The 27,834-nt window shown below is 42.9% G+C and overlaps 1 protein-coding gene across 6 annotated transcripts in view; it reads right to left on the bottom strand.

Annotated features, from left to right (window-relative positions):
* The window catches only part of SLC39A10 (solute carrier family 39 member 10), a 38,397-nt gene that overhangs the window by 4,542 nt on the left and 6,021 nt on the right, over nt 1-27,834 (bottom strand). For 2 of the 6 annotated variants that reach the window (XM_054171653.1, XM_009910588.2), the window contains exons 1-9: nt 24,318-24,348; nt 13,051-13,839; nt 11,860-12,061; nt 6,909-7,078; nt 5,670-5,888; nt 4,623-4,743; nt 2,939-3,307; nt 1,445-1,525; nt 138-328 (exon numbers count right to left, since the gene is read on the bottom strand). In XM_054171653.1, coding sequence (XP_054027628.1) covers nt 138-328; nt 1,445-1,525; nt 2,939-3,307; nt 4,623-4,743; nt 5,670-5,888; nt 6,909-7,078; nt 11,860-12,061; nt 13,051-13,839; nt 24,318-24,326 — 2,151 coding nt within the window. In that variant the 5' untranslated portion in view covers nt 24,327-24,348. Of the gene's footprint in view, nt 1-137; nt 329-1,444; nt 1,526-2,938; nt 3,308-4,622; nt 4,744-5,669; nt 5,889-6,908; nt 7,079-11,859; nt 12,062-13,050; nt 13,840-15,927; nt 15,947-24,317; nt 24,349-24,761; nt 24,865-27,834 lie in introns of those variants that run through there. The other 4 variants (XM_054171689.1, XM_054171675.1, XM_054171681.1 and 1 more) reach the window with 4 other exon arrangements.

Genomic DNA, 27,834 nt, shown 5'->3' with positions numbered 1-27,834 from the left:
GAGTGGCGGAAGAGAAACAGCCATCTACTGCCTACAGCCACGTTATGTGTTTTAACAAAGTTCTGTGGCAGGTACCACACCAAGTCCGTGTTCTACGCACAGAAGGCAAAAATGGCACAGAATCACAACAGCCTTACCATGTCCACCAGTGCCACGTAGAGGAACATGCCTGCAGTGACTGCAAAGATCCAGAGGGTGATGTTGTTGGCGTACTGCCCCACGGCTGTGCCTATCAGCATGCCCACGTAGGCCATCATGGCAGAAAGGAGGTTGTACACTATAGCTTGCTTCACTGTCATACCTGCTTTAAGAAGCACGGCAAAGTCACCTGAAGTGGAGGCAGAACACAAGAGTTTAGTGTCAGCACTTCTCAGGAGACTAAGTACAGGCCTGTCAGTCTGACCTCAGTGCCAGGCAAGGTCATGGAGCAGGCCATCCTTGAGTGCCACCACAGGGCGCGTACAAGACAACCAGGAGATAAGGTCCAGTCAGCATGGGGTTATGAAGGGCCAGTCCTGTCTGACTAATCTGGTCATCATCTACAAGATGACCTGCATAGCAGATGAAGGATGGACTGTGGACATTGTCTGCCTGGACTTTAGTAAAGCCTTTGACACTGTCTCGCACAGCGTTTTCCTTCTGAAACTCCTGGCACAAGGCTTGGACATGTGCCCTCTGCACTAGACAAAAAACTGGCTGATAGCTGGGGCTAAAGAGTCTGGGTGAGTTCAGGACAGCGCTGCTAAAATTGCTGATAGAGATGTTCCATAAAGATCTAAACTTTCACCTTGCCATCAGCTCTGATAGGTTTACTCCCTTCAAACTGAATTCTTGTGGATATGAGGAGTGGAAGATGATAAGCAGTCACAAAGGTAATGAAGATAATATTCTGATATCAGATATGCTAGAAATTCATTGTTCAATCTAGAATCAAAACAACTAATGTGTACAGTGAACTACCCACTTCTACTAGGTTAGTTCAATCATGAGAACCTTGCAAGTTATAAGCACAGTGAGATACATTTTATTGTGATCAGCTAACCCCACGAAGAAATGAGGGGAAATGAAGAAAGAGAGGGGACAAAAAAAAATAAAATCAATGGCATTGGCAACAGTTCCTCCAAGCTCTACCCTAAAGAGCTCCCCACACCTTCTGGACTCAGTCTCACCAACATGTAAATTGTATGTCCTAACGCAAAGCTTTAAAGCCCATTCAGAGGTGTCACAGAAGTGCTGTGAGCGGAGATCTGCTGGTATCCCCCTGTGTTAACATCCTCATGACATACTCAGGAGCAATAATGCTCCATTACTCTCTGAAGCTCTGCTCTCCCTTGCAGCTCCTGCACTGCATTCTGCTTATCAGGAACAGCATCACAGCAGCTCTGAGGTAAAGACTTTGTACAGATGGAGGGACTGAACACATGAAGGTCATATGATTAGTTACCTAATTCATGGGGAAGCTCATGACAAAACACTGCTATAGATGTACTAATTCCTCCTGTCAGACCAGCACTAAAAGCCGCTCCTGGGGAAGGAAAAAGAGAAAGGTTCAATTGATACTTTACTCAAGTCAGAAAGTGTCATTAACAGACCTTCCAGAGCTGACACCCTTCTGCTCCAATGCACACTCAAACACTGTTTCATTATCTCTGTCTCCTGTCTGAGTATAAACTGAACATGCTGGAAGCATCTGGGATGTGTGTTACTGCTGTGTGCTTTGTATTACTTAAGACAAAAATCCTGGGAGAGGAGAACACAACTGAGCAGAACAGAGACATAAAGGCAATCAACTAATGAATAGCACTGGTTTTATATTTTTAGGAGCTCTCAGGTACATCAGAACAGCTAAGAATGCACATGAGAACTGGAAATCCAAATAATATTTAACCCATAACCTCTTCATAGCCTTTATGCTCCTTTGTAGAGCGCACATCAGCAACATTAATAAGCCAGACCTGGAAAATAATGAGGAAAACATGGGCACAAACCTCATTCAGTCACTTCTATATAAGCTAATTTAATTCAGTCAGCTTTAAGTTCATACCTTAAATAATTCTGAAATGAGAAAACTGATTTAAATTTCTGTGCTGTAGCAGAGAAAGGCACAAGAAGAGCCTGCACTTAGCAGGGAAAACATGCAAAACAAAGTAGAAAGACACAATCTGCGGAGAGAGAGGAAATTTAGCTTTCCTCTGGGTTCCTCGTAACTGGCTGTGTTTAAAAGATGAACATGTTCTTCTAAAAATCTACATTTTCCCAAAGGGTCACCTGCTTGGGCTTGACACAGGACTGTTTAGACATGGAGTTTCAATACACTGAAGGTCTCAACACATGTCATGGCAATTCTTTTTGTCCTTAGAAGCCACTGCCTAAATGCCTGATCTGTTTAATGTGAAAATGAAGCAAAGTTATTTTTTATAGAATTCACTTTCTTTTAGAAATTGTTTGGAGAGAGTGGAGAACCTGCAGCAGATTCTGTTAACTCCAGACCCTAGTAAGTAGCTTATTCTTCAAAATGGTATTTTCCTTCTGCTTTTACTATTCCAGTAACCTGCCTCATAGTACAGTCATTATTTGCAAGCACTGTGTAATGCTACGCATGAATAGCAGCCAAAACAGAACCAGTATTATACACAAATATCAGCACTAAGACCTAACAACAACAGCCTTACACGTGCTATGTTCATAGGGAGGGCTGTGTGCACCTAGCTTCACCTGGCAGATTGGTACTGTCACTGCTATCCATGCAGTAATTCTGGTGGGAACAGTCACAGAACACCAACAACTGATGGCCTTCTGCTCTGAAGGAGGTTAAACAACTCCAGTGACAGCAGGAGCTAACTGGAAGCCTTACCTGTGATCACTGCCAAGCAAAACATTACCAAAGTTACTCAAGGTAAGAAGAAACTGTTGAGAAAGACCCAGTGCTTTTGCTTACCGATTGCTAAGCCATCACTAAAGTTGTGAATGCCATCTCCCATAATTACCATCCAAGCAATATTAGCTATCCCAGTATCTTTCAGGTCTTTTCCAGAATGACAGTGGCCATGGGAATGATGGGAATGTTTGTGATGCCAGTGGTGACTGTGTTTTCTAGCTATCATTTTATCTTCGCCACGGCTGTCGTACTCTGAATCATGCAGATCACGCTCTTGAGCGGCACAGGAGACATCGTTGTGTGAATGGTGCATATTGTGGTCCTCTTCTGCAGACAAGAAGGTTTTGGGAGGGGATTCCAGTTGGCCATCTAAATCAGTCAGTTCTGTTTCATTGAGTCGATCTTCAGATAAAACCGAGTCATCTGCTCCTACAGTGAAGGCACAGGAGCAGGAACGTTCAGTCTCTGGTTATTTATGAAGTAGTTATAAATAAATGCCACTGGCAATCTATGCTCCAAGAAACAAAAGCAACTGGGGAAACAAAGCACTTCTGGGCAATGACATTACTAGCTCACAATGATTCCACAAAAATATTGCAGAGTCAAAACTAAGCAAAGAGTAAGTGAAATTAGGAAATCAGGCAGAGAGTATCTAAGCAGCAGACAGTTCTTGACAAACAAGCTCTGAAACAGTGTTTGGAAGCTGCGTAAAGAGAAACAGAATGGCTGTTGGTGTCAGTTGGGGTGGCGCTGCGCTCCCTTCAGAATTCCCATTCAGCAGGGGCTGCCAGTGCCTGCAGTACCAGTGTTTTACTGGTCAGCAGAGTGCACCTGCAGAGGAGCAGTGCTACCAAACCAGTCCTACTCCGTGCCACCAGAAGCAAAATTCCTCTGACCACTCACCAAGAGCAAATGGAGACATTTCAAATTTATGTAGCAGCACCCTCATGGCTCAAAGTCAGAATTCCCAAATCCCATTTTGAGAGCAGGAGGCCACATCCTAACTCTCACTTCTACAAGCCACTCAGGATAACAAACATACAGTGTACATACAGTCTACGGACTCTTCATCAGCAAATCCACTTAGGAGCCATGCAGGCGGCAGAAAGGAAGGTTATGAAACAAAACCCTTCCCCTTCCCTCAGCCCTTCCCAATGGTGTTCCTTCTGCATGAGCATTCCAGCTGTCACAAAAGAACGGTGTGTGAAAGTTGTTTAGGATATTTGATGAGGAATATTCAGACTCCTACTTGTATTTATGAAAACAAACTAATTTTGTTTAGCCTTCTCGGCCAAACTATAATTGGTCAGAAGCTGGAATCTTCAAAGGGAAGCAGCTATCCCTGCTCAGGTTTTGTGTGTGTGTCTCTGTGTGTGTACACGTTCATTTTTTACGACCTGATTTTTTGCCAGGGCTGAGCTAGTCTTGGTACAGCTTAGGACAAAAAACACAAACAAATGCCTCAGAAACAAACATAAAAACCTCAAAGAACCAGAGGCACCCAAAACCTGACTGCTTCAGAAGCCTGAGAATCATTTGTATAGCACATTAGGAAGTGTTCAGAGTGCTCTCAGATCCAAGGAAAGCCAAATCAAAAAAGATTTAATAGGGAAAACTTATTAAGCCTTATTAACAATGATTTGCATAATAGCAGCAAAACTGTACAAGAGGTTACATGCTACAAGCCATGGGTTATGTGCCATTACCTTCAATCTCAGAGAACATGCTGGAAACAGATGCCTACCTGCAAGGGGTTGGAGCTGCAGCCAGTCTGTGTCTGGCCTGTTGTTTAACTTGTGATCAGAAAGTTTCCTTCCAATTGGTGATTCTTCGCTCTGTTTCTTCTTGCACCACTTCTGCTTACTCTGCAACAGAGAACATCTGCTTTGTAAAAGAACATCAAGGGAAATGAAAGACATTGAAAAACCTCTGCAAAACGGACTGAAATTATTCTTAGCGTGCACACAGATACTTCAGTAACAGGACGAGGATTGCTCTGTTTGCCTGCAAACATATGTCTGCAGTGTCTGTTGTATCTGATGATTTTGCTCAAGAAAGCAGTAAGGACAGCTCCTCTGATGGTTCAACTTCCGTTTTTATAGTCCCTTGACTTCCTTGCATTTTCCATGAGAGAAAAGCTTGCTAGTTTCCTATCTGTGGGAATACAGATTGGCCAGAGCAGCCTAGAAGTGTTTAAGATTTAGTCTAGGAGCAGCTCTGCCCAATGGGACAGCTCTTCTCCCTATCAGATCTAAGAAATGCCTCTTCCAACACAGAACATCTTTTCCCACCTGTCCAAGGCAGCGTGTCTGACATGAAAACAGAGAAGTCTAACAGATCCCACACTCGTTTTTTGGAGAAGCAGTTATAGTTTCATCAAAGTCATTTTGTCCTCTAAGTGGAATGATGGAGGCAGAAGTCAGAAGCATATTTATGCTGGTTGTCCAAAGAGCAAGGCTCTTTGGTGGCTTCAATTTACACTCACTGTGACACTTCCCATGAGGTACTGGGCTCTGCTTTTTATACCACCATCATGACTATGGCACCTAAAAAGCCAGTAATTTTCAGGGAAACCAGTTAAAACGTGCCTGCTAATTTAGGGCAAGCAGGAGGACTGCAGAGTTTAGCCCTTTCTGGTGGCAAAATGGAATAGCTCTGTTCTACTGGCATTGCCAGCTACTGCAAAGAGGTACATGCCTGATAGCAGCCTGGCACACACGCCCAGCTCCTCACAGCTGGCAGAGCACTTCAGGCAGCAGAGTTTACAACAGCAGATGGTTCCGGCACACACCTTTTGTTTGTTGTAATGTTTGTACATCCTTATGCAGTGTTCGATGATGAACAAAACATAAATGCCTCCCAGTGCCACAAGGCCTTTCAGCACTGGATCATTTTCTTCTAGAAAGCCTTCAGACTGTACTCCATGTCCATGGGCATGTCGATGAGACCGCTTGTGTTCATGAACATGACCTTGGCCATGGTGGTGACTGTGGTTGTGGCCTCCATGAGACTGTTGGGCGAGAAGGAAACAACACACTGTGACCTGGTGCAAACGGCTCTGAGCTCAGGTGACAAAATATGTAACCTTGCTAGATAAGTGGCAACTTTAAAAGTTGGCTTGTGGTTGGAGCTAGATTTTACACAAACACGTTACCGTAGAAGGTCTTCATGAGACTCTTCACTACTCTGGGCAATACAGAATATTCCTCTAGGAATTATTCCTCCAGGGGTCAGGGGAATGTAATGGGAAATAAATCTAGTTTCAACTTTTTTCTGTCACAGTGCTGAACAGGAGACTAACACTCAGCAGTGTCACATGGAACTACCATTCCTACACTCCCACCAGCAACCAAACCTCCTGATTCTTTTGAACTATTACAGTCAATTACATTGTTTCTGAATGTGTCCAGAGAAGGGCCATGAGGATGATCAGAGGGCTGGAACTCCTCACCTATGAAGACAGGTTTGTTTAGTTTGTAGAGGAGAAGGCTCTGAGGAGATCTTATTGTGGCCTTCCAATATCCAAAGAGGGCCTATGGGAAAGCTGGTGAGGGACTTTTTAGGGTGTCAGTGATTGGACTAGGGGGAATGGATCCAAGCTAGAGGAGGGTAGAAGTAGATAAGACATTAGGAAGAAGTTCTGCACCATAAGGGCAGTGAGACATTGGAACAGGTTGCCCAGGGTGGTGGTGGAAGCCCCACCCCTGGATGTTTTTAAAGCCAGGCTGGATGTGGCTCTGGGCACCCTGATCTAGTAGAAGGTGTCCCTGTCCTTGGCAGAGGGGTTGGAACTAGATGATGATCCTTGGGGTCCCTTCCAACCCTGACAATTTTGTGATTCCTTTCCTTTTTCTTTTTTAAAATTCTTCTTAATAGGATGTCTCAAACCCTGTTGCAGGATATCTATGCCTCATAGTCAAGTCAATCTACATCAGCACCAGTGAACATTTTTTGATAGTTTTCAAACAATGCTCTGAAAATTCTCTTTTCGGTTTCAGTTCAGAAAAAAAGGTAAGGACATGATACTTACATGTGGCAACAGATGGAGCAGTGCATCTCCACTCATTGTTCCTACAGCCAGAGCTACCAAGAAAGTTAGAAGAAATTTGAAGCACCATTGGTTAATGATGGGAACCAAGATCACACCTAGCAAGGAAAGCAGGCTAATGACGGTGATAGAGATGATACCACAAAACCAGGCTGTGGGAAGAAATGAATACAGAAAGGTTATCAGGACAGTACCTGTATAACTTTTAAGACTGATTAATGACTTTCAGCTATCTCTTAAGAAGGTGACTTTCCTTTGGCCTAAGTTGTGCAATTGTTTATTCTAAAGGTTCTGAAAAATAGGAAGGCAGTACTGAAGTCCACAGCAAAAACTACACGGGTTTATTCACAGGGGAGTACAAAATGGCAAAGACATCAGGAGACAATCAGCTAATAAGAGCCTAGCAATATTTTCCTGATTTTAAGCTGTGGTCTTAGTTGTGTAGCCCATAATGTTGGAAGAAAAACATCTTTGTAGGCCTCTTATGAGCACCGATTCAGATTTAACATTTGCTTTTAACATGATTCTGATGCAGAATTTAACTGCAATCAGTATTTCTCCTCCACCATTCATTTCACTCTGACCTTTGAAACATACATTTTTATTTATGAGAAGACTCAATGTTTGAGACAGGAACTTTAAATGCTCCAATACAAGCATGAAGAGCTGAATGCAACTCACTACCAACAAGAAAGCAGTGTTTATTTTTTCGGAGACCTTCTACTGCTGTCATTACAAGAAAAAGTGATAATGGGATATGACATAATCAGCGTAATCCTGTTCAGCAGGGGTATGGACAAGGAGGAATCACACAAGAAACAGATCCTACGAGAAAAGGACCATGGCTCCAATATTCAGCACCTCACCCTAACAAAATATTTTTCTTCTGTTTTTTTCAAGTCATCAGCAATGCCAAGAATTAAAAACTCTTGGGGGATTTCCCCCACTCTTTGCTCCTCTATCACTTCTTGTTTCTTCCCAACACAGACACTTCAAAGAGCAGCAAGTAAAAACTCTTTAATTCCAAAACCACGGTGCAAACGGGTCACAGTCCCAGAGAGAGCAACAGTCAGTGCTCCTATTTTACAAACATTAACTGTTTGAGCTGGGATTTTTCATGACCATGATTTCTTCAATCTCAACTTGCTCTTCAAGTTTTAGCCTAAATGCTTCAGAGTTTTCCAGGTTTGTTCCTAGCTTCATTCTTAATTAAAAACATCTACACAGTTTGCCCACTCTAATGGAAATGAACAACTCCTGATTTAGTGTTCATGCATCAGCTGCATGACCTGACTTTCCTTTCCACTCAGTTTTCATTGAGTAGGAGAAAACATCATGGGGAATGGAGGACAAATAAATACGGTGGAGCTGCTTAGCTAACTGTATCTTTTAGCAGTCAAATGTCCCAAGAATTCTATCTGTACCAAAAATGCTACTTGACAAGAGTTCGCCATTGGGATTGTTGGTGCTGCAGGCCTGCTCTGGTTCTACACCAAAACTTACATCTGCTGTTTTCAATCTTATTTTGGGATAATTCATTCTTACAGTCTGCATCTGTGCTCCCACAACAGTGCAGAAAAGGACTAATCTAGTTCAAATGCAAAAGGCACAAGGACACATGCATCAAGAGAAACTGACTGGAAAAAACTCCAGAACATACACAGTATACACTGAAATGAATACTGAGAGGAAAACACAGCTGGTGAGAGGGCAAAGACTGCCATCAGATTAGGAGATGAAAACCAGAGGTTGGAAAACAGAAATACAAAATTAGGTCTAGAGTGGAAGCAGGACATGCTGACCAAAATACTGCCACTACACAGCCTTGATTCATCCCCAGAGCACTTCCACCATGTACTCTGAATTAACAGGAGCAGCATACATGGGCCTGTCATTCAACACTGAATCATGCAAATATGCACGAGTAGCCCAAACAAAAATTGCACAGCTGTTTGGGAGGACATTGGATCTCCACTCTGGACACAGACATTACAATGGTAAGTGCCAGGTTAGATGACCAACAGCCTTACATGGAGAAAAATGAAAGGAGATGATGTTTCATATATCAGAGCACGGATTTGGCAAAACATTTCTGAAGGGCTGACATGCTCTTATGAGTGATACAGGATCTAAACAGGGCACCGTGATCAAAGATGAGGCATGTGAGATCTGCATAGGACTATGGAAACTGCATCTCCCAGATCTTGGCTGTCAACTTCTGCCTCTGTTTAAACTCTTTAAAAACAGTATGGAAGCAAAAAGGTTGCTGTCAAGTCAAAGACTTGAAAAAGAAAAGTATCATATACAAAAGCTGTGCATGTCCCCACACTTACATGTGTGTACAAACACTCCTCATAGAACAGGACAACCAAGGAACACTTAGGACAAAAGTCAATTGAAGGATTTCAAGTGTTCAAAACACTGCAGTATTATGAAGTAGAACTAATATGCCATATTATGGCCACTGCAAGAGTTCTTAAGTTAGAAAATATCTTGGTGGATAATACACCTAGGAACACAGCATAAAGCCTGGTCAAGGGGGTACAGTTACTACAGCCTGGATCAGAAAATATTTCTGTGGAGAAAAACAAGAGGGAGTGACAATTCTTCAGTAAGGGACCTCTGTTCAAGCAGTGGGCAGCAAACAAAGCCAGCTGCTCACACTGGGTTTGGAGAGCTCTCTGTAAATTAAAACAAGACTAAAAGGGTAGTGAGGCTGACTCCTTGTAAGGCTGGAAAGGGTTAGCTATCTGCAGGCTTCACCAAGCAAGCAAGCTAGCAGAAAGGCTCCATGATAGAAAGCCTGCCTGGGTTAAAGGAACTGCTAAGCTCCAGGGAACGCTGGCATCTGCAGAGGCAGACTCACAAGAGATACCTGATCTGAAATACTTTTAATCACCACTTCTGACTGATCCCCACCTTTAAATGCATTGCTCATTGCTTATTTGTATCACTTGATCCAATAGCAGAGTGTACCCTCCCTGCTCAGGAGCCCTGAGCAATGACCATGCCCCCAAGGACACTGTGAAAGCTCAGCTGTATCTAAAAGGTCCTGAAAATCCTCTGCTAGATGTTACAGAGTTATTTCTACCTTACAGAAAGAAAACCCAACGAGGCATTTTGGTCATGAATTAAGTAAATTGCTTGCCTTTAGAAAACTAAAACTGATGGAAACCTAAAGGTTAATATCAGTCAGTTAATGGCAGCAGCACTGATCTTACAAGTTTTTTTGAAAACTTTAATTAAAACTAAAGACAGTCACAGAAACCTTGTGCTCAAAAATACCCACATCCTCCTAACTTTGGCACATGTTTGAGACTGAAAATGCTTCCATTAGCTTGGGCAAGCACAGATTCACTTTAGTAGAATCCTCCAAGTTGCGGGTTAAGTTACTCTGTGTACTTGTGCCACACCTCCCACCACCCCCCTATACCAGATTTGTTAATTTGTGGTTCATTTCCTTACTTAGAGGAGAAGTGATTACATCATCTAAAGTCTCACTGTGGTTAATAAAACAGTATGCAGGGAACTGGTATGAAAAAAGGTTTATTATTACCTAATCAAGTTGATTTGGTTTAGAGGCTGTTCCTTTTTAGAGCCAAATCAGTAAGATAAAACCTGAATTTTTTTACAATTAACTGGCAAATTGTGCTATTTATACTCAAAATATCAGATGTCATAAAACATCTTAAATGTTCACAGGAAGTTTCACTAATTTTGCAAATTAAGGCTCTTAAAATGTTAAAGGCCTTCAAGCTGAGTTACTCTCTAACAGGCTAACTCACTAGAGGAAAATAAAGCACTCTTAAAAAGCAGCACTCACCTGTAGACACTTTCTAATTAAACCGGCTCAAAGCAGGGACTACCTGACAGTGTTTGGTATGGTTTCAATACTGCAACTGGCAAAAAATGCTGAGAGCTTCCCTAGAAACCCTCTTGGTATTAAGATGGGGGTCAACTCTTCCTACAAGACTTCCCCACAAAACAATGTGCTGCCATATGAACTGCACAGGGTATTTAGTTTACAGCAGCCTGAACAGTTAACACAGCAGCTGTATCATTAGATTTATGCTTAACAAGGCATGCATAAAAAACTAAACCTGACAACAGAGGATTTTGACTGAATGCTTTTCATATACAGTACAGAATAGCTGACACTGGAAGCCAGGAAAGGCAAGTGTGGTCAGAAATAGCAGCTGAAATGCTCTGATATCTTGCTTAAGTCTGGGAGTCAGTTCTAGAAACCAGCATCACTGACAATATGAAAAGTAACAACTGAGATCTTTCTTTGCAGTGAATGAACTGTGATGAAGGTGCTATTCTCTGTTCCTGAATGAACAGATCCAGTCAAATTTATTATGAAAATTTGTGCCAAAGTAATACTGCAACTTTCCAACTCTGAGATAAGCCACACAGATACCTCAGGCACACTAAGAGAAGAACCCACATAATGTACTTTAAATGATGGAAGTAATTCTAACTGTGGGTGGACTTGCTCATCTCTAGAGGTCCTTCTGTCTCCAAAGATCTCCTACTTTGCCTATGACCTTAATACAAAAGACTCCAACATCTAAAGGTGTGTGGGTAGAGTCCAGGCTAAAATGCCTGGGCCATAGGCCCAATGATAGGATGCTCAGCCTCAATGAAGACAGAAAAAGAAATAAGGCAAACATAAAAGTTGAAAATAATGAAAAAGGACAAAAAGGTACCAGAAAGAAAGGTGTGCCTGCCTGAGTCATGGTTCCTTAGGAGAAGCTACTATACCACCAAGCAGGATGCGAAGTTGGCGCATGGCACCTCAAATTCCAGCTAATAAATACGTTCACTTTCAACCATTTCTTTAGTCAGTGTTAACTTGTACAACATTTTGAATTCCTAAGTTAGTATTTACAATGCAGAATCACTTTAGAGGATTTAGATGTTACACACCTACCTGATGCACCTGTTTTATCTTTGTTCTCAGTTGATGCATTTTTACTTTTCATAGAATCTTCAAGCTCATCATAATGGAGAACACAAAGCCTCCTCTCAATCTGGTACAGCAAAGCAGGACACATGTAGATAAACAACTCGGGAGATATTGGAGAGCTGGCTTCCAGACCATAGTGCCGTAGCAGCTGGGTAACATTTAAGCACTGCAAGCAAATTGTACAAAAAAATTCAATATGAAAGCAGTATTTCATCAAAACCTGTAGCTACAGAAAATTAGGCATGTGAGAACACAAACAGAAAGCACATATTGTGGCTCACTACATTCCACCAGTCCTAGAAAATGTCTAAGCTGATCCAAGTGGTTTATGAGGGGAAAGAAACAGTAAACTTACCTGCACTACAAGCTCAAGTCTCCAGACACTGATACAATTAGTGACAAAAGTAAATGAAAATTAGTTTCCATTTCTTTAACTTAACAGTATAAGGAATTAAGAAATAGCAGCAGGGAAGAACACAAATCCAAACCAGGTTTTCTAACACTTCTCATCACCTACCAACCTTCTGTGTTTGGAGGTTCACACCTCAAACATGGCATTCATTCCATCCTGTCCTATCCTGACTTCTAGTTTAAAACCATGACATCAGTAAGTCCTGATTCTGTGGTTACTACAAGGGGGAAGAGGAAGTATACTTGAGGTCCTGACAGAAATAATGAATGCTGAAGGGAGAAACAGAAGAGCTTACACCAAACACACTGTGACAGAAAATACATCTACACTACTTCACATTCTCTTAAGACAAAGCAATTAGAAGCACATTGAGAAGATAGAGGTAGTTAAGGAAGTAATCTCTGTGCAGTTTCCACAATGTTAATGACCTTCGAGTCTGAAAGAAGTCCAAAAGGGTGTGTGGGAGGGAAGTATTCCTGAATACTGGAAAGGGAAAAGAATCCACTTGTAACTTTAAGGATGTGCTTTATACGGATAAATATGCAAGAAAAGAGATTGGAGAAGATTAATGATGGGCAGAGAGAAATGAAAATCCATCAAGTAGGCTCAAAACTGAGGCAGCAACTTAGCACCTCCACTCCACTACCTGTATTACACAGCAGTCTCAAATGTGGCATCGCTTGTGGGCAATTATTGTGTAACAACAGCAAAGTCACCTTACCGGTTCTCCATGCCATACCCACCTCTTCCCGCTGACGCTCCTCTTCGCTGTGCTCCTTGCGAGCCCGCGCTGAGAAGAGGGCATGCTTCCTCACGCTGATCTGCTTGTGAGATGCCTCACGATTGCTGGGGTGGTGGTGGCCATCCTCATGACCTAAACTGGAACCTTGGTGTCCGTTACTACGAGAGTGACGTGTACCATTATGGTCATGATGATGTAGACGAGGGTGGTGGCGATGGTGATGGTGACTCTGGTCATGAATGTGCTTGCCATCGTCTTTTACCGGCGGCACGACAGCGTCTCTCTCAGGGTCACATTTGTGATTTCTCTTGGCAGCCATACCAGTCGTAGTGCGGTTTTCTGAATCTGGGTGGCTGTGAGGATGGTTATGAGGGTGGGAACGTTTTCCTTCTTGGACTTCTAAAGCATATAAGTGAGAAACATGATCGTGGCCAATGTCATCGTGATTTATCATCACTACTTTTACCTCTCCTAAGCCAAGGCTTAGTAACAGTTTTTCGAGCCCAAAAAAAGATAATCTTCCATTTTCACCATAACGATCAAAAATCTTCTCAATGTAGTATCTCTGTTCAGCTTCCGATGTTGAGTATTTACTTGGCATGGATTCTGTTCCTGCACTCTGGGAATAGGATGCATTTGGAATCTGATAGTCATTATGGTCGTGTTCTCGTTTCTCTCTATGACCATGGTCATGCCTACCTCCATGGCAGTGATTGCACTGATGGAAGATAAATGTCAGCAAACAAATGATGCAAAATTTTGTGTGCACGTGTACCTTCATCTCTGTTTCCTACAAGAAACATAAGGGGAAGCACTTGGGTGTAAAAGCAAATCTCAACATTTCTACTATGCAAGTATAGGTCGAGTACTTAATTGTACCAACTGAATGACTCACAGATCTTTGTAGATACTGCTGCTAACAGAGTAACCACTGCAGTCTTTTTACTGCAGAATAGTATTTGTATGCTTCGCTTATTGAGCAGCAAGACAGACTGTATTTTTTTGGTGTACATTTTCAGAGGCATCGATGCTTCTGATAACTTCTAATATTGACAATCTTGGTAAAACACAAGTTACAAAAGAACAAAAGCTACCTGAAAACAACCATACTGGACTTTGTTATTTACGGGGATGACAGGCCGGTAACAGAGTTGAAAACGCACCCATCTTCAATAAACACACACACTGCACAATTCCCTATTTGCATTAGCAATTAATGATTGGAAAAGAGGCTGTCATTAACTAGCTTGAATGTATTGCTTAAACATTCATCTTTTTAGTACTTACATGGTTCTACTGATTTCAAGGATCTGTGTGGATGTTAATGTAAAAATGAGGTTACGTGGAAAACATCTGTATATATAAAAGATACTGTAAATGCAACTCAAAAGATGAGTTGACCCAGAATGCTGTCTCAGCCTAGGTCAAAGTCATCAGCATCAATTTCTACAAAAGGTAACATATAGACATTGTGGTTTTCAGTTTAGTATGAAATGTGAGTAATTTCCTATTCAACATCAGGTAATAAAGAGGACCCTGAAGAAGTTTGTTGCATTCTGAATTCAAAACTATTTCCTATTTCACAGCTGTATTTTGTTTACACCTGCTAGCACAAATAGCTATAAACCCTGAATAATTACTACAAAAGAAACTTAAACTAAATAAAAATCCACGTTTATGTAAAAGCAGTATCGCATTAGAAAGCTAAACACAAGCCAAGAACTGTAATTTATGAGTTTTATTTTCTAGAGACTTCTCTTGGGTAGAGAATAAGCTCTGAAATAAGTGTTTTAGAAGCAAATGAATAATCATTTAAACACTGCCAGTGTTTTCTAGCAACACTTATTTGCCATGGTACCAAGTAGAACAAAGCGTGCAGCATGTACAGCAGCTCTACTAGGTACATGAAGGAGATACTCAAGCACTCCCATCAGCAAAGGGGTAGGCAACAAAAGAAAGCAGCAGAGCTCCCCAGTCAATCTGAAGAGTGGAAGGACTCTCTGGAAGACTTTCAGTTGACTAAGACAGATAAAGGAAAAACATACAGAAGCAGAGCTTCTTATACCTAACCAGTTTAGACTATGACTGAGGACATGAGAGCTGAGAGACAGAGTAAGGACAGAGATCCCCTGGTGAAACTCGAGGCCATTTCCTCTTGTCCTGTCACTTGTTACTAGGGAGAAGAGACTGATCCCCACCTTGCTTCATCCTCCTTTCAGGTTGCTGTAGAGAATGAGGTGTCCCCTCAGCCTCCTCTTCTCCAGACTAACAACCCTAGCTCCCTCAGCTGCTGCTGACCAGACCTGTTCTCCAGATCCTTCACCAGCTTCATTGTCCTTCTCAGTACATGCTCCAGCACCTCAGTACCCTTCTTATAGTGCATGGCCTGAAATTGAACCCAGATCTCAAGGTGTGGCCTCCCTAGTGCTGAGTACAGAGGGCCAATCACTTTCCTAGTCCTGCTGGTCACGCTGTTGCTGATCCAGGCCAGGATGCTGGTGGCCTTCTTGGCCACCTGAGCACATACGGGCTCGTTTTCAGCTGGCTGTCACTCTTTCTCTTTTGCTTTCATCTTTCTCTGTGCTGCTTGTGGCTTTATATCCTTATGTGCACTTTGGCTAGAGTTGTGACTGATGCTCCAGTCACAAAGATCTAAGTGACTGGGTCAATGCACCATCAGATGCTATGGATTGTTTAGTTGTCCTTCTCAAGACCACTCCAGCTGCTAACTAAAACTTCATAGCATCAGTTGTGAAAATGCTTTGCAGCAAACCACAAATGTATTTCAAGTCCATTTTCATTCCCCGAACTATTAGCTTGTTATTTTGCACTTCTTAGAACTACCTCACTGACATTAGTATGGGAACATTAAAAGCACCTCAAAGCACCTTCCAGAAGCTCTTTCCACTCTACTTTGAGGAAACAGGTAAGCACACAGCTTTACTGGTGGAGTAGAAAGAAACAGGTTGCAAATCTTTATCCAAGAGTCACTGGACTGAGTTGACCCTCAGACTGTACGATTGAAGCACATTCCACAACCTTCAGATCAAGAACACATGCTCTTTCTCACAGCAGCTGTGAACCTGGGCTCTGTGACTGCCATCATCTGTGGAAGCAGAAACACTTTGGCAGTAAGTAAAGGTACTAGATCAGGAGCTTGGCTGGTGACAGTTGAACAGAGCCACATTTCTAGAGGAAGATGCTGATTTTCATCAGCTGACAATGTACAAGGTGGAATGTGATTTAATGTGAAGAGCAGGATCAGGATCTGAAATAGCAGTTAAGGTACACACAAGACAAGTAAAAGCCCTGGGAGAAGTGCAAGCTGATCTGCTTGCAGGTTAAGTACACACAGCTTACTGCAATGCTCTAGCAAATTGGTCAGTAGCTTTTTAACTTCAGTTTCTCAGTACTGAAAACAGTATCTTGAGTTTAAGTAAAATTCAGTTACTCACAGGATACTACTTTTTTAGGTAAGACACCTTTTCTCCCCCTCTGCCACAATACAGTACTATAACCCAGAACAAGAAAAGTCAAATTACTCTCATTTAAATGAGCACGATCCAGACTGAAATATCTTAACCAGGAAAGTCATGACTAAAGCATGATCATAATCCTTTTCACAACCTCATGATCTTTTTCATGTGACTGTCTCATACAATACTACTAATACATTACTTTGAAACTTTAGTCATGCATCCCTAATTGTGGTGTTTAGCTTTGAATGGTACCTTTTCTCCATACCCTAATGGTTAACATTGTTAGTAACCTGTGATCATGATTCACTGCTGAAATGCAAGAACTGAGTGTTATCAGACCAACTGCAAAATCAACTGGATGCCTCATTATTTTCTATTAAAATAGTAAGAACCTTAGCACAATGTTTATATTTTTCTATTACATAATCTTCTGGATCTTTTATTGCAATTCTTGTCACAGAACACCATAGTTGATTATTTGTTTCTTTTTAAACAAAGTTCACTGCTCTCTAGTCGATTATGAACAGCTGTCACCTTTAACTTGCCAGGCAGTATCTGCATGTGTAAAATACCAGAAAGATGAAGTCCAAATTCTATACATTTCAGTGTCACAGAACTGTAAATCACTGATCTCGATATAAGAACATTAAAGACTCCCAAATCCCTTCAAAAGGATACAGAAAGGCAGCCTGAGGACAATGCTACACCAAAGCTGAAGAAGTTTATGCCTACTGCTGCTGTCAACCTTTGCCTTCCTTTATTCACTCATTTGATAACCTGTTGCCTCCCCTTCTTCCCTCCATTGCTCACTGATGGCTGGGCCTCCAACCGGGATACACGAGGGAAAACATCGCACAGCTATGTGCTGGGTTAAGAAACCACAGCACCTGTGGAGCTCAGAGCTGGGAATCGCAGCAAGTACTTTCCTTGAGCTGCCAAGTCTTTCAGGATGCACTCAGGCAGTGGGACATCCCCACCCTAAGTCTAGTTGCAAAGCAAATGTGTAAATTCATGGCGCTGAAGATAAGCAGCTCTGCCACACCCACTGCCACCCCAGAAATCACAGTGCTGCCAGATGGATCCTCCCTCCCCTCTTCCTTCAGCAGTGGAAGCAAGTAAATCACATGAAATGCAGCTCTGATTGCACTACCACATACAAGCTTCTTGTATCAGAGGCTTGAGCTCACAGTACCTGAGGAGCATATCAGCAAAGAGTTCTCTTTTCTGTATGGAAATTTCACAATACCTCCACACTAACCCAATGCCTGCCTGTGGAGTTTCAGCTATAGAACTAAATGCACCTTTGATGAAAATTGGTTTGCTTTTTAAAAGAATTTCAATAAGGTTTCCCTTGGACTCCTGAAACTTCTCCACAGTCCCCATGATTTCAACTGTTGCTCTTCTATAGCACCCTATTTGTGAGAAAACCTCATTTAAATCCTAGAGTACGAACACAATTTTGCTTATGTTATCACCAACTGCTTCACTGAAATGAGGTTAGTCCAAAAGTTAGGCTTTTCTTAAAACAATAAATTTTGATTCAACTAATGCAGTCATACAAAATTAAGAATCAACTGAAGGTCACATCTAGCAAAAAAAACACCAAACAAATGCTTTGGCTAAGATAAGAGAGAACCGAGACAGACAACAGGTGCTAAAAGCTAAACTAAGATACTCCCCTTGTTCAGCACTGGAAAGTTAAGCACTCCATCCTTCATTTCTCTTAAGAACTGCTCAGAGTAACAGCTTTATCAGAAATGGCAATTTTGTTAAGAAGAGAAGCGGTTCTCGAAGTAAAGCTACTGATTATGTAAAACCAGTTTTTTTGCAGATCCCTACCACTTCCACTCCAGCAACTGTGTGGTATCTCATACTGAAACTCAGTTCAATAAATTCTGGAATTGGAAAAACCAAATGAACCTGCTTTTTATTTCCTACATTCCAAGTTTCTACCTAACACCAGAATATCAAGTCCTACTGATCTAGCACACAACAAGATAAATTATTTTTTAAATGATTAATATGAAGTTTGTATCTCTCTATTACCTAAAGACAGTAAGAAAGCCATAGAAGATTTTAGTCAACTACTACGCTCATTGTTTTCTCAACCTTTAAAAGCTGAGTGTTAGCTTCTGGATGTACAAACAGGAAAACATGCTACAGATGTAAAAAGTTACAATTAACAATATCTAACTTTAGTTCTCACCCATCTCCTGTATTTTCTTCCCTCTTCGATATCAGTGTACCAGGTTTGTGGATTTAAGTAAAACTCATTCATTTGAAAACCTGCAGCCCAGTAGGAGGGGCCCCCTGTAAGAACTTAACATTGACTAATTGATCTGAGCCATATTTGCAGAGTTAATACCAGATAAGACTTGAACAGTACAGAAAGCAGTTATGCATAACTGGGTACGCCAGGAAAACTTGTGAAAAATCTGAAATGTGAAGTATTTGAAATGCCAAATCCCAAGTACAATAGAAAATGATCCTAAAGTAATACAGTAGCAATCTCCTAGCTCACTTATCCAGACACGGGCATCGATTTTATTTTGAATGGGGGGAAAAAGGGGTAATCTTCAGTTATTTGTAAGGAATTGCTGAGTACAGAATCATTTTCAGAGCTCAAGAAAATACCAAAGCAATTGGAAGTTCTACAAGCATTAGTTCTGCTTATTAAGAATTAATTTTCAGCCTTTTCTACAGCCCATAAACCAGCTGTCAATGCACAGAATGTATAATGGAGCTGGTCTGATTTTGTGCCAATATTCTACCCTCCAGTCAGCTCCTATTAAGAAACCAGTGCTTGCAAGAATGAGATACTCAAAACCACGGACCAGTTACACCTGCATGTTAGTATTGGAATTTTCTACTGAAAGTAAGCAAATGCTTTTGTTAGAACTAAGGCTGAAGTTCAACAAACATTTTAAGATTTACAGCAGCAGTCTTGCCCTCCCCATTCCCACTCCCACAAACCCCTTTGTGTATAACAGCACATTTGTTTGCTGATCTGTTCACTGTGCAGCTGTACAATTATATTCTGCTGAAAAATAGCCTAGAAAAAGAAAATAAGATTATTTTCAAGACAGATGACTGTTCCTATCCACTTCCCTGTGCAGCTGCACAAACACTACAGCCTACAAAAAAAGAGCATCCTTGCTTTTGGTGGCAACACCAGCTTGCAGATTTGGTTGATCTGAAGCCTAACACAGTATTTTGTCTGTAATACAAATAAAACAACTGACCAACTCAGAACGTTCTTCAATGACACTGTAAAAACAGCAGTGGACAAATTTCCTGTTGAAAGCCATTTCAGAAGAATGTCTCCATTCTTTCCTTGAACACAATGTAAAGCTTGCAATAAAGTGTTAAAACCAGCGGCAGTGCTTTTATTCTTTCTATAAATTAAACACCTATACTATGAAGTTATCAGGAGGAAAACCATAAAAGTGTAACATCTGCTGATCAGTAGTGAACTTAAGCATTTTTAATTTTGATTATTTAGACATGACTAAGAGTCCAGACATCTCATACCTGCTATCTGGCATTCTCTGATGTGCACCTGCTGCATTTTTAGCTTTTTTTAATAGCAGGCTGAAATAGTGAGCAGGCCATTTGTAAAACAGCAAGCTGCTGAAAGTGATCTCATGTAGCATGAACATCAGTGCTCAATACTATTTATGTATTTACAGTTTCTAAGACTGGACACCTGAGAACATCTTGAGAAGGGTTGGAGCTTAAAGGAAACGGAGGGCAAAAAGGAACAGTGGTAAACTAAGTTGTTTGTTGAGAACAAAGTTAACCAAAACACTCTATTCCTGAAAGTCTTCAAGGACAGGGTGGATGGGTCCTTCAGCGATCTGGTGTAGTAGGTGTCCCTGCCCATGGCAGAGGGCTGGAAGTAGATTATCTTTGAGGTCCCTGCCAACCCAAGCCATTCTATCAATGTATGGTCCTATTTCATCCTGTGCTATGCTAAAATACTTGCTGTATGTTAGAAGGCTTGAAAGGCCCATTGACAAATGGGACAGAGACACGTTCCTTTTACATGTGCTATGCTAAATCAGTGCCTGGCAGGTTGTGATTATTAAAGTCCATTTCTGGGATTTGGAGATTGGCAGTTTTTTACTTGACAACACTTACCATTAATTCAAAATTGTGTTTAAAAATACATTTAATTAATGAACCAGCTGCACAGACTCTTAGAAGGCCTTCTGCCAACATGCCACTCAATTTGCTCTGTCAGACTGCAAACCAGATGTACGCCTCACAAGTGAAAACCAGATTTATCTTCAGACTGCACTTCAAAAAAACAGAACAAAACAACCCACCCCACCACCACCACACAACAACCAAAACCCCCAACGCGGCACTGAAAACAAAACCCCAAACCAACCCTCCCCTCTAAACCAAACCTGGAGACTAATTCCAGTAAGTTTCACTGCTAACAATTTCTAATTGCAAACTGATCCACAGCTCGCTGGGTTTATTCTGCTGATGTTCAAGCTCTGATGTTTCAGAAATAGTTCTTCCTGTTTCTGTTGTTCACAGACCAGCAGCTTCACTGAGCTGATGCAGTATAAACCTTCTAACAGGTTTTAGCAAGTCTAATTCTGCATTAACAGAACCAGCAGACTCCCTTCACTCTCATCAGACTGCTTTGGAAAGCAGCAAGCTATAGAGAAGGTGACAGCCAGATGAAAATGAAGCTCTCAGGTGATCCAAAGCGGAGAAAGAAAAAAGAGGCAACAGCTGAGTCATTCCCTCTGTATCAACACAGAAAAAAAATCAGAAAATGGGAAGGGAGATGAGGCAGCACATGATACCTAGAAAATGAGAACATTTCCAGTGCAATGAACCATATTCCCCAGCATGGGCACCCTACATGCAATTTCAACAGCCCTTCTCATAAGCTTTTGAGACCAACACCAGGAAACCATCATCTTCCCAGTCTGTCATGCTGGCTTCCAGCTTTTGGAGTATTAAAAGCTGTGCAGGGTTTGGATTATCACAAGAGGTATTGAAGCACAAGTGACTTTAAACAGCTTCTTTTTCACTTTACATGTCAGATGTCTATGACATGACAAACCCTGGAGAAATGGCACTGATGCAGCAGCACACAGAACACAACCAATCTACAGACTGATGGCAGCATACATTTTCCTTCTCTTCAGATTACAGCGTAGACAGGACATGGTTTCCAGCATTTCAATCAGGTTTGGAAACTTCAATGCTTGGTTTTATTAGCTTTGCCTAATCGCTACACATTTCCTTACCAGACTTTAGTGGGTGCATTTCAAGTAACATCCCAGTTTCAATCAAAGAATGACCTACAACAATCTAAATTCTTTCTGCTTCAAGTGTTTGTCACCTCAAGCTTATCAGCAAGCTGAAATAACTAGCTCCCATTTAAGATAACTTCAGTAGCCCACCCCCAAAGATACATACTTTTCAGGTGACAACTTTTAAATAATTGCTTTCCAAATTAAGTTTGGAGTCCCCTAGAAAAAGTGTATTACACTGATTTTTCACAAGAACAGGTGGTGCTCCCCAAAACTTACAAATTCTTAGTGTTCACAGGACTCTCTTCACACCTAAAGCTCACAGAACTATGATTAAGCTTTCCTTACCGAAACTTGTACTGACAATCTTGATGTGTTATGAGAAGTCAGAGTATGTTCATTTGACAGTTCTGAAATTGTGCTAGAAAACAGCCAGTGTTCTGACAGTTGACAGCCAAACTGTGTGGAAAATAGAGATGTTTTCTCTTCTGCTAGTATGTTTTTTGTTGGCACAGGTGGTTAGGCCTGTCCATCCCTGGTTTCATAGGAAAGCTAGTGAAGATGCTAGCACCTTTCCACAGTTTCTGCATTGTTGAAGACCAAACATTATCCTTCAGGAAAAGTGCCACAGAGCTTAATTTTTAAGTAGCTTGTGTTATTTTAGTTCAGCAATCTCACCTAATGAAAACACATACCTATTTCCGAATTCAGGCTCATTTATCAAGTACCTAAAAGTAGCACACCATCGTATATTAAAAACAAACTTACACTTACAAAAGACAGAAGTGTCACTACAATGGGCAGAACCATGATCAAACGAGGTCAAAACTGGACCGCCAAAGCAAACAAGTCTGAACACACTTCCTTTGGGACAACATGCACTCAGGCTGGAAGCCTATGTGATCTAGGCACTGCTTAAAGTTTCTTCCTGCTTGTATTGGCCACTGCTTTGCAGAAAGTGGACTACGAAGTAACTGAATTACAGCTGCTTGAATCACAAAGGAAATCTGTGCCAGGTTGGATAGATTTCACTTTTCCACGTGTGTACACTTATTACACAAGAGCTATAGATCTTAGTAGCTTTTCCTACTCAGTATTTAAAAGGAATGGTTTATTAGCATGCAAGGCCTAGTTAGCACATGCACTCCGTACTCTCCCAATGACTTTCCAGGATGTTAACTCTGAAACATATTGTTACACCAAGTCTCAGTTGAGATCACTAATTAAACAGGAGTACTTCCATCACTGCCATAGACAAAAGGTCAGCACCAGGATCTGTTTTTTCACATTAACTGAACTTTCTAGAACATGCCTGGATCACCTTGATCATCCAATTTCACTTTTTTTTTTTAACAATGACAGCTAGGACTGCTTGTGCTTTTTTGAACAACTTCCAATTCCACCTTTTAGGACTGACTGGATACATATTCCAACCTTAGTACCTGTTTTTTATGGAAACTAATCTGGGAAGCACTAACACACTACAGGAGAAAGGAACATTAAAACAAATGTGTCTCAGAGGATTTTTTTTTAACATAGTTTCCCATTTTTATGCTATTGTATCAGTTATTACCTCCCAAAAGCAACACTAGAACACACTAGTTGGAATACCCCAGGAACTACTGTTGTTACTAGATGGAAATTGCTCCCAGTTTCTGGTATCTAACCAGGCCTTCCACTGTGCATTTTCAAAGCTGCACCAGGCTTCAAGTATCATAGGTGCCTTCAGCATTACAGTACATCGTCTTACCTGGATTTAAAAAAAAAATATGAAGAAATGTTCATAACGCTAGAAAACAAGATTTACTCTTCACTTGAAAGAGTTTAAGAGTAGGTACGAACACTTCCAATAGAAGCCCCCCAAAAAGACAAAGATAACTTAAGTTTTAAAAGAGTGATTTTATTCCAAAGTTTCATCAACTGCTGTTTCCAAAGGACGCGGTGAAAGCAGTAGAAAGCTGGAGTGCAACAGTTCACTGTTTCTGTGTAAGGTACGCTACAGCCAGCAACAAGATCCGACCCTCCCACACCTTTGTTGAAAGTTATGTGCAGGTTACAACCCGAAAACAGCTTCAAGCCAAGCGTTACTCTCGTGGCTTTAAAGGCCGCCACAAACATACTGCCCCCGAACGAAGATGGCAAAAGACGACAGCCGCTCGCACACGCACCACCGACTCACGCAGCTTTCCGCGGCACCCTGTGCGCCACGGCAAGGGACAGCCCCGTCTCCCTGCAGCTCGGGGCCTCCACGTGGCCGCACAGAGCCGGCTCAGCGGGGCCGCAGCCCGGGCCCTTCCAACAGGAAGCGTACGGCAGAAGTGCAAGAGCAAAGCCAAAAGCAGCGCTCGGTGCTGCTGGGCCCCGAGCAGCCTCCCCGGGCCGAAACCCCCGCCCCTTCACCAACAGTCGCAACCTCCCTGCCATCCTTGGGTCCCCCTCCCCGCTGAAAACGGCGAAGGCAAAGCCGCCACCCTGCTCTCGTTGAGGGAGAGGGGGGCCAGGGAAGTTACCTGCCGCATGGTCGACTCTAGAGCGTTAAGGATGAAGAAAGGGGTGGGGGGATGAGCCAGGACCGCGGCGGCGCCTCGTGCTCCTCTGCCTCAGGGGGTGGGGGGAAGGCCGGGCACGGCCCCCAACCTCCCCACACATACACACCCCCAACCACCACCCGCCGGCCTCCCTCGCCCACCCGCGCAACCCCAGGCCCAGACAAGGGTCTCGCGATGAGGCGGCCACGCCGTCACGTCCCCCCGCATGCCGCTCCGCATCCCGGGAAGGTAGTGTCCGCTACTGCCGATCGTCACCGGCTCCTTCTCGTCGTCCGCAAGCCCTGTCACCCCCCCCTTGCCCCCAAAACGCGCCGCCGCCGCCAGCCCCGGGCCGGCCGCCACCCTCACCGCGGCGCCGGCCGGTTGTGGGGGAGGGAATGTAAACAAATGGGGTTTTATAGCTACCTCACTCGAGTGCCGTGTGCATCTCCCTCTCCGCTCGGTACCAAACCGCCGCGGCGCCTCCTCCTCCTCCTCCTGCAGCTCCTGCAGCCGCCGCCGATACGCTATTCACCAACTACGTCTACGCCAAATCTGACGCGCTCTGCCACACTCACCCCTACGCACGGTGCGGAGCGGGCTGCACGCGCGTTCCCGCAGCCCGGTTTACCCAATGCGGAGCCATTTCCTCTCTTGCTCCCCCTCCCCTGCTCTATCGCGGGCTACGAAAATGGCGCAGCGGGTCTCATCCCCCTCCCTGCGGCGGCTTGCGCTCATCACTCAAACGCTGGGAGCCGGCAGGCGGCCGGGGCGGCGGGAAACGGGACGGGAAGCGAGGCGCAGCTCCACGGCAGGAGCGTCACGGCCCCAACCGGTGTTTTGTGCAGCGCCGGCGGTAGCCGTGCCGCCTGCGCTATCTGTTCTGGAGAGCGCGGCGCCCGCCGGCTTGCGGGGCTCGCGCAAATCCGCGGCCACCGAGAACCTTGCGGTCCCTCGTGGGGGACGCGGACCTGCCACCCCTGCCCCGGCGGGAGCGAGAGAAGGAAATCGGGCGGCGGTGTGGCGATGTTGGCTCTGACCGAGAGCAGTCTGAGCAGTTGGCCGGGTACAGCGGCCGCCACTCGGCCGACAGCAGGGCCTGCCGCTGCAGTGCCGGCCGGGCCTTCGCTGTCGGCTCTGCAACCGCGGAGGGAGCTGGCGGCTGCGGATAGCGCTGGGGAGAAGGGGCCTGTCAGATTTAAAAGGGTTATTCCCTGGGTAGAGCTCGGCTTTCGTACCGTGGTAACTGCGCGAACCAGACGCGTGTTACGCCTCTGTTTATCGAAGTAGAAAGTCATATCAAGCTTCTTCGTGTAATCAAAGCAAAAGCTGTTCAGATGGTGAACGTGGGACTCTTCCCAGTAGCGTCCTTCATCACAATACATTAGATTCCTAGGCAACACCTGTAGACCTAACACAATCCCTATGAATGTCACACTGTATGTAAATCCTTCCTGGAACAACCCACACCATCAGTAGACATCTTGGTTTCTAATGTGTACAGGATACAGGAGTCGTTTAGAGCAAATACTATTAAAAATAAACCAGCTTGTTCTGCAGTGGTTATTTGTATAAAGTATGTTCAAAGGTGGAATTGCACTCACAGGAACACTTCATATAATTTTTACGCTGTTTCATTTTTCTTTCTGAGAAATTTGCATACGATTTTTACCACTTTTTTCCTGCCAAAATAATGTTTCCACAGCAGGCTTCACTCAAACCAGCCTCCCCTCTGTTTGCTATGTAGGCACACGGTTATCTTTAAGACTCATACTGCCTAATTGAACTGATTCGCCTCAACCCTTCTAAACTTGATCCTTTGTTAAACCAGGTGATTCTCACCAGCACTATCCCAAGTCTGGCCTGGCAGAGCCAAAATCCAATCCTATCCATAGTCCTATCTCAATCCAAGCCTTACCCAGAGGTTACCCACCCCAACAGCCTCCGAAATGGGGATTTGTGCTTGGTGACACATCCCTTGAAAACAAAACCAGTTTGAAATCTAAAAAAAAATCTAACATTAATAGTGCTTTAGAACCAAAAGAGTTGGTATCTCTAAGACTCCAACATGTAAACATGATACTGGAAGTCACAGTGCAAAAGGAAAGCAGAGTAAACTTCTCCAGACCAGATGAACATTCATTATAATGAAGATAATGTAACAAACTGCTAAAGACTCCGATCAAACCGTTCTGGACTTAAGATCACATCAGCTTTGTGTGTTATGCTACACTAATCTTTACATCTGTGATACTGAACCTTTACTGAGTTTTCCAATTACTCCCTTATTTTTTTTTTAACCATCATTTTCATGCCTCAGTGACAGAGTTTCTAATGTCAAATCTCTTCCAACACCTTATTCTCTCTTTAGTATTTATTTTAAGGGAGGAAAAGAACACCAATATTCCATCCCTAATTCTCCCTGCAAATAGCTTAATGAATCAATCACTGGAATGCAAACCTTTCTAGTCCAAATATTGGCTAACTTCTGCTTAGGTCAAGTTTTAGGGCCTGTTAGAGTGGTCATGAAGTCCTACACCAAGATGTTTAACTAGATCATTTCTACATTCATTTGAATTACTTCTGCCTCAGAGCCTCCTTTATCTCACAGAATTACTGTGCTGCAAATAAAACATAGATCTGATGCTGACCTTGGTTATAGACACCTACCACAATTCTCACTGTTTATCACTGATTTGTGTGCATGTGTTGTCTAGAAAGGAATCCACTGAATGCAAAGAATTAAAAAAATGTAAAGTTGTGTTCTTCTTTCATCCTTAATTGTGGGGGTACTGATGCTACCTAGCTACTTTCCAAATATACCTTAAAAAGGGTACCTCTATAGTAGTAGTTTCTCTGCAGAAGTCCTCCTACTATCTAGCTGCTACATGCTCTAACATGTTATCTGTGTGTTTTTGAGCTAGAAGGGATCGTCAGTAGGCCTGTCAGCACTATGAGGCAGAGAATCCTTTCCCACCAAGAAGTGAGTCTCACCTTGGATTATAAGTTAGGCTATAACCCTCCCAGTTAGTCTGCTGAAGGCTCTCTCTTGATAGGCTAAAAAGCTTATTTATACCTAGGATATTTTTCCCCTGTAGTTGTGTCTTGCAGCTAGATTACTTCTCTGTGGTTTTAACCTTATATTTTAGTGCAAGAGCTGCCTGCCTGCTTATCACTACTTAAAGAAAGTGCAAGTTTCTGTACCTTAGCTTCAGAAAGCCAGGACAAAACCTATTAAATCAGGGATTAACAGGAAGAGCGTACAGCGGAGAAGTATTTGTCCATGTAAAGCATGTGGAAGAACTTTCTGTGCTGCAGGGTAGCTGGTAGAAGAGAGCAGAGCAGCCAGCACTGCATTACTATCGGTGTGAGAGAGCACAAATGTGTGCAGCAAATCCACACTGACTTTTCAAGCTTCAAACAGAACAGTATGTTACAATACTTTTCCAACAGAACTGGAACCCAGGAGGTTACATCTGAACATGAGCTAACACTTTCC

Source organism: Dryobates pubescens, chromosome 2 (genome assembly GCF_014839835.1).
Source record: "Dryobates pubescens isolate bDryPub1 chromosome 2, bDryPub1.pri, whole genome shotgun sequence".
In the NCBI taxonomy this organism is placed as follows: Eukaryota; Metazoa; Chordata; class Aves; order Piciformes; family Picidae; genus Dryobates; species Dryobates pubescens.
Note: the sequence above shows the minus strand (reverse complement) of the source record. Positions and strands in the feature narration are given on the sequence as shown.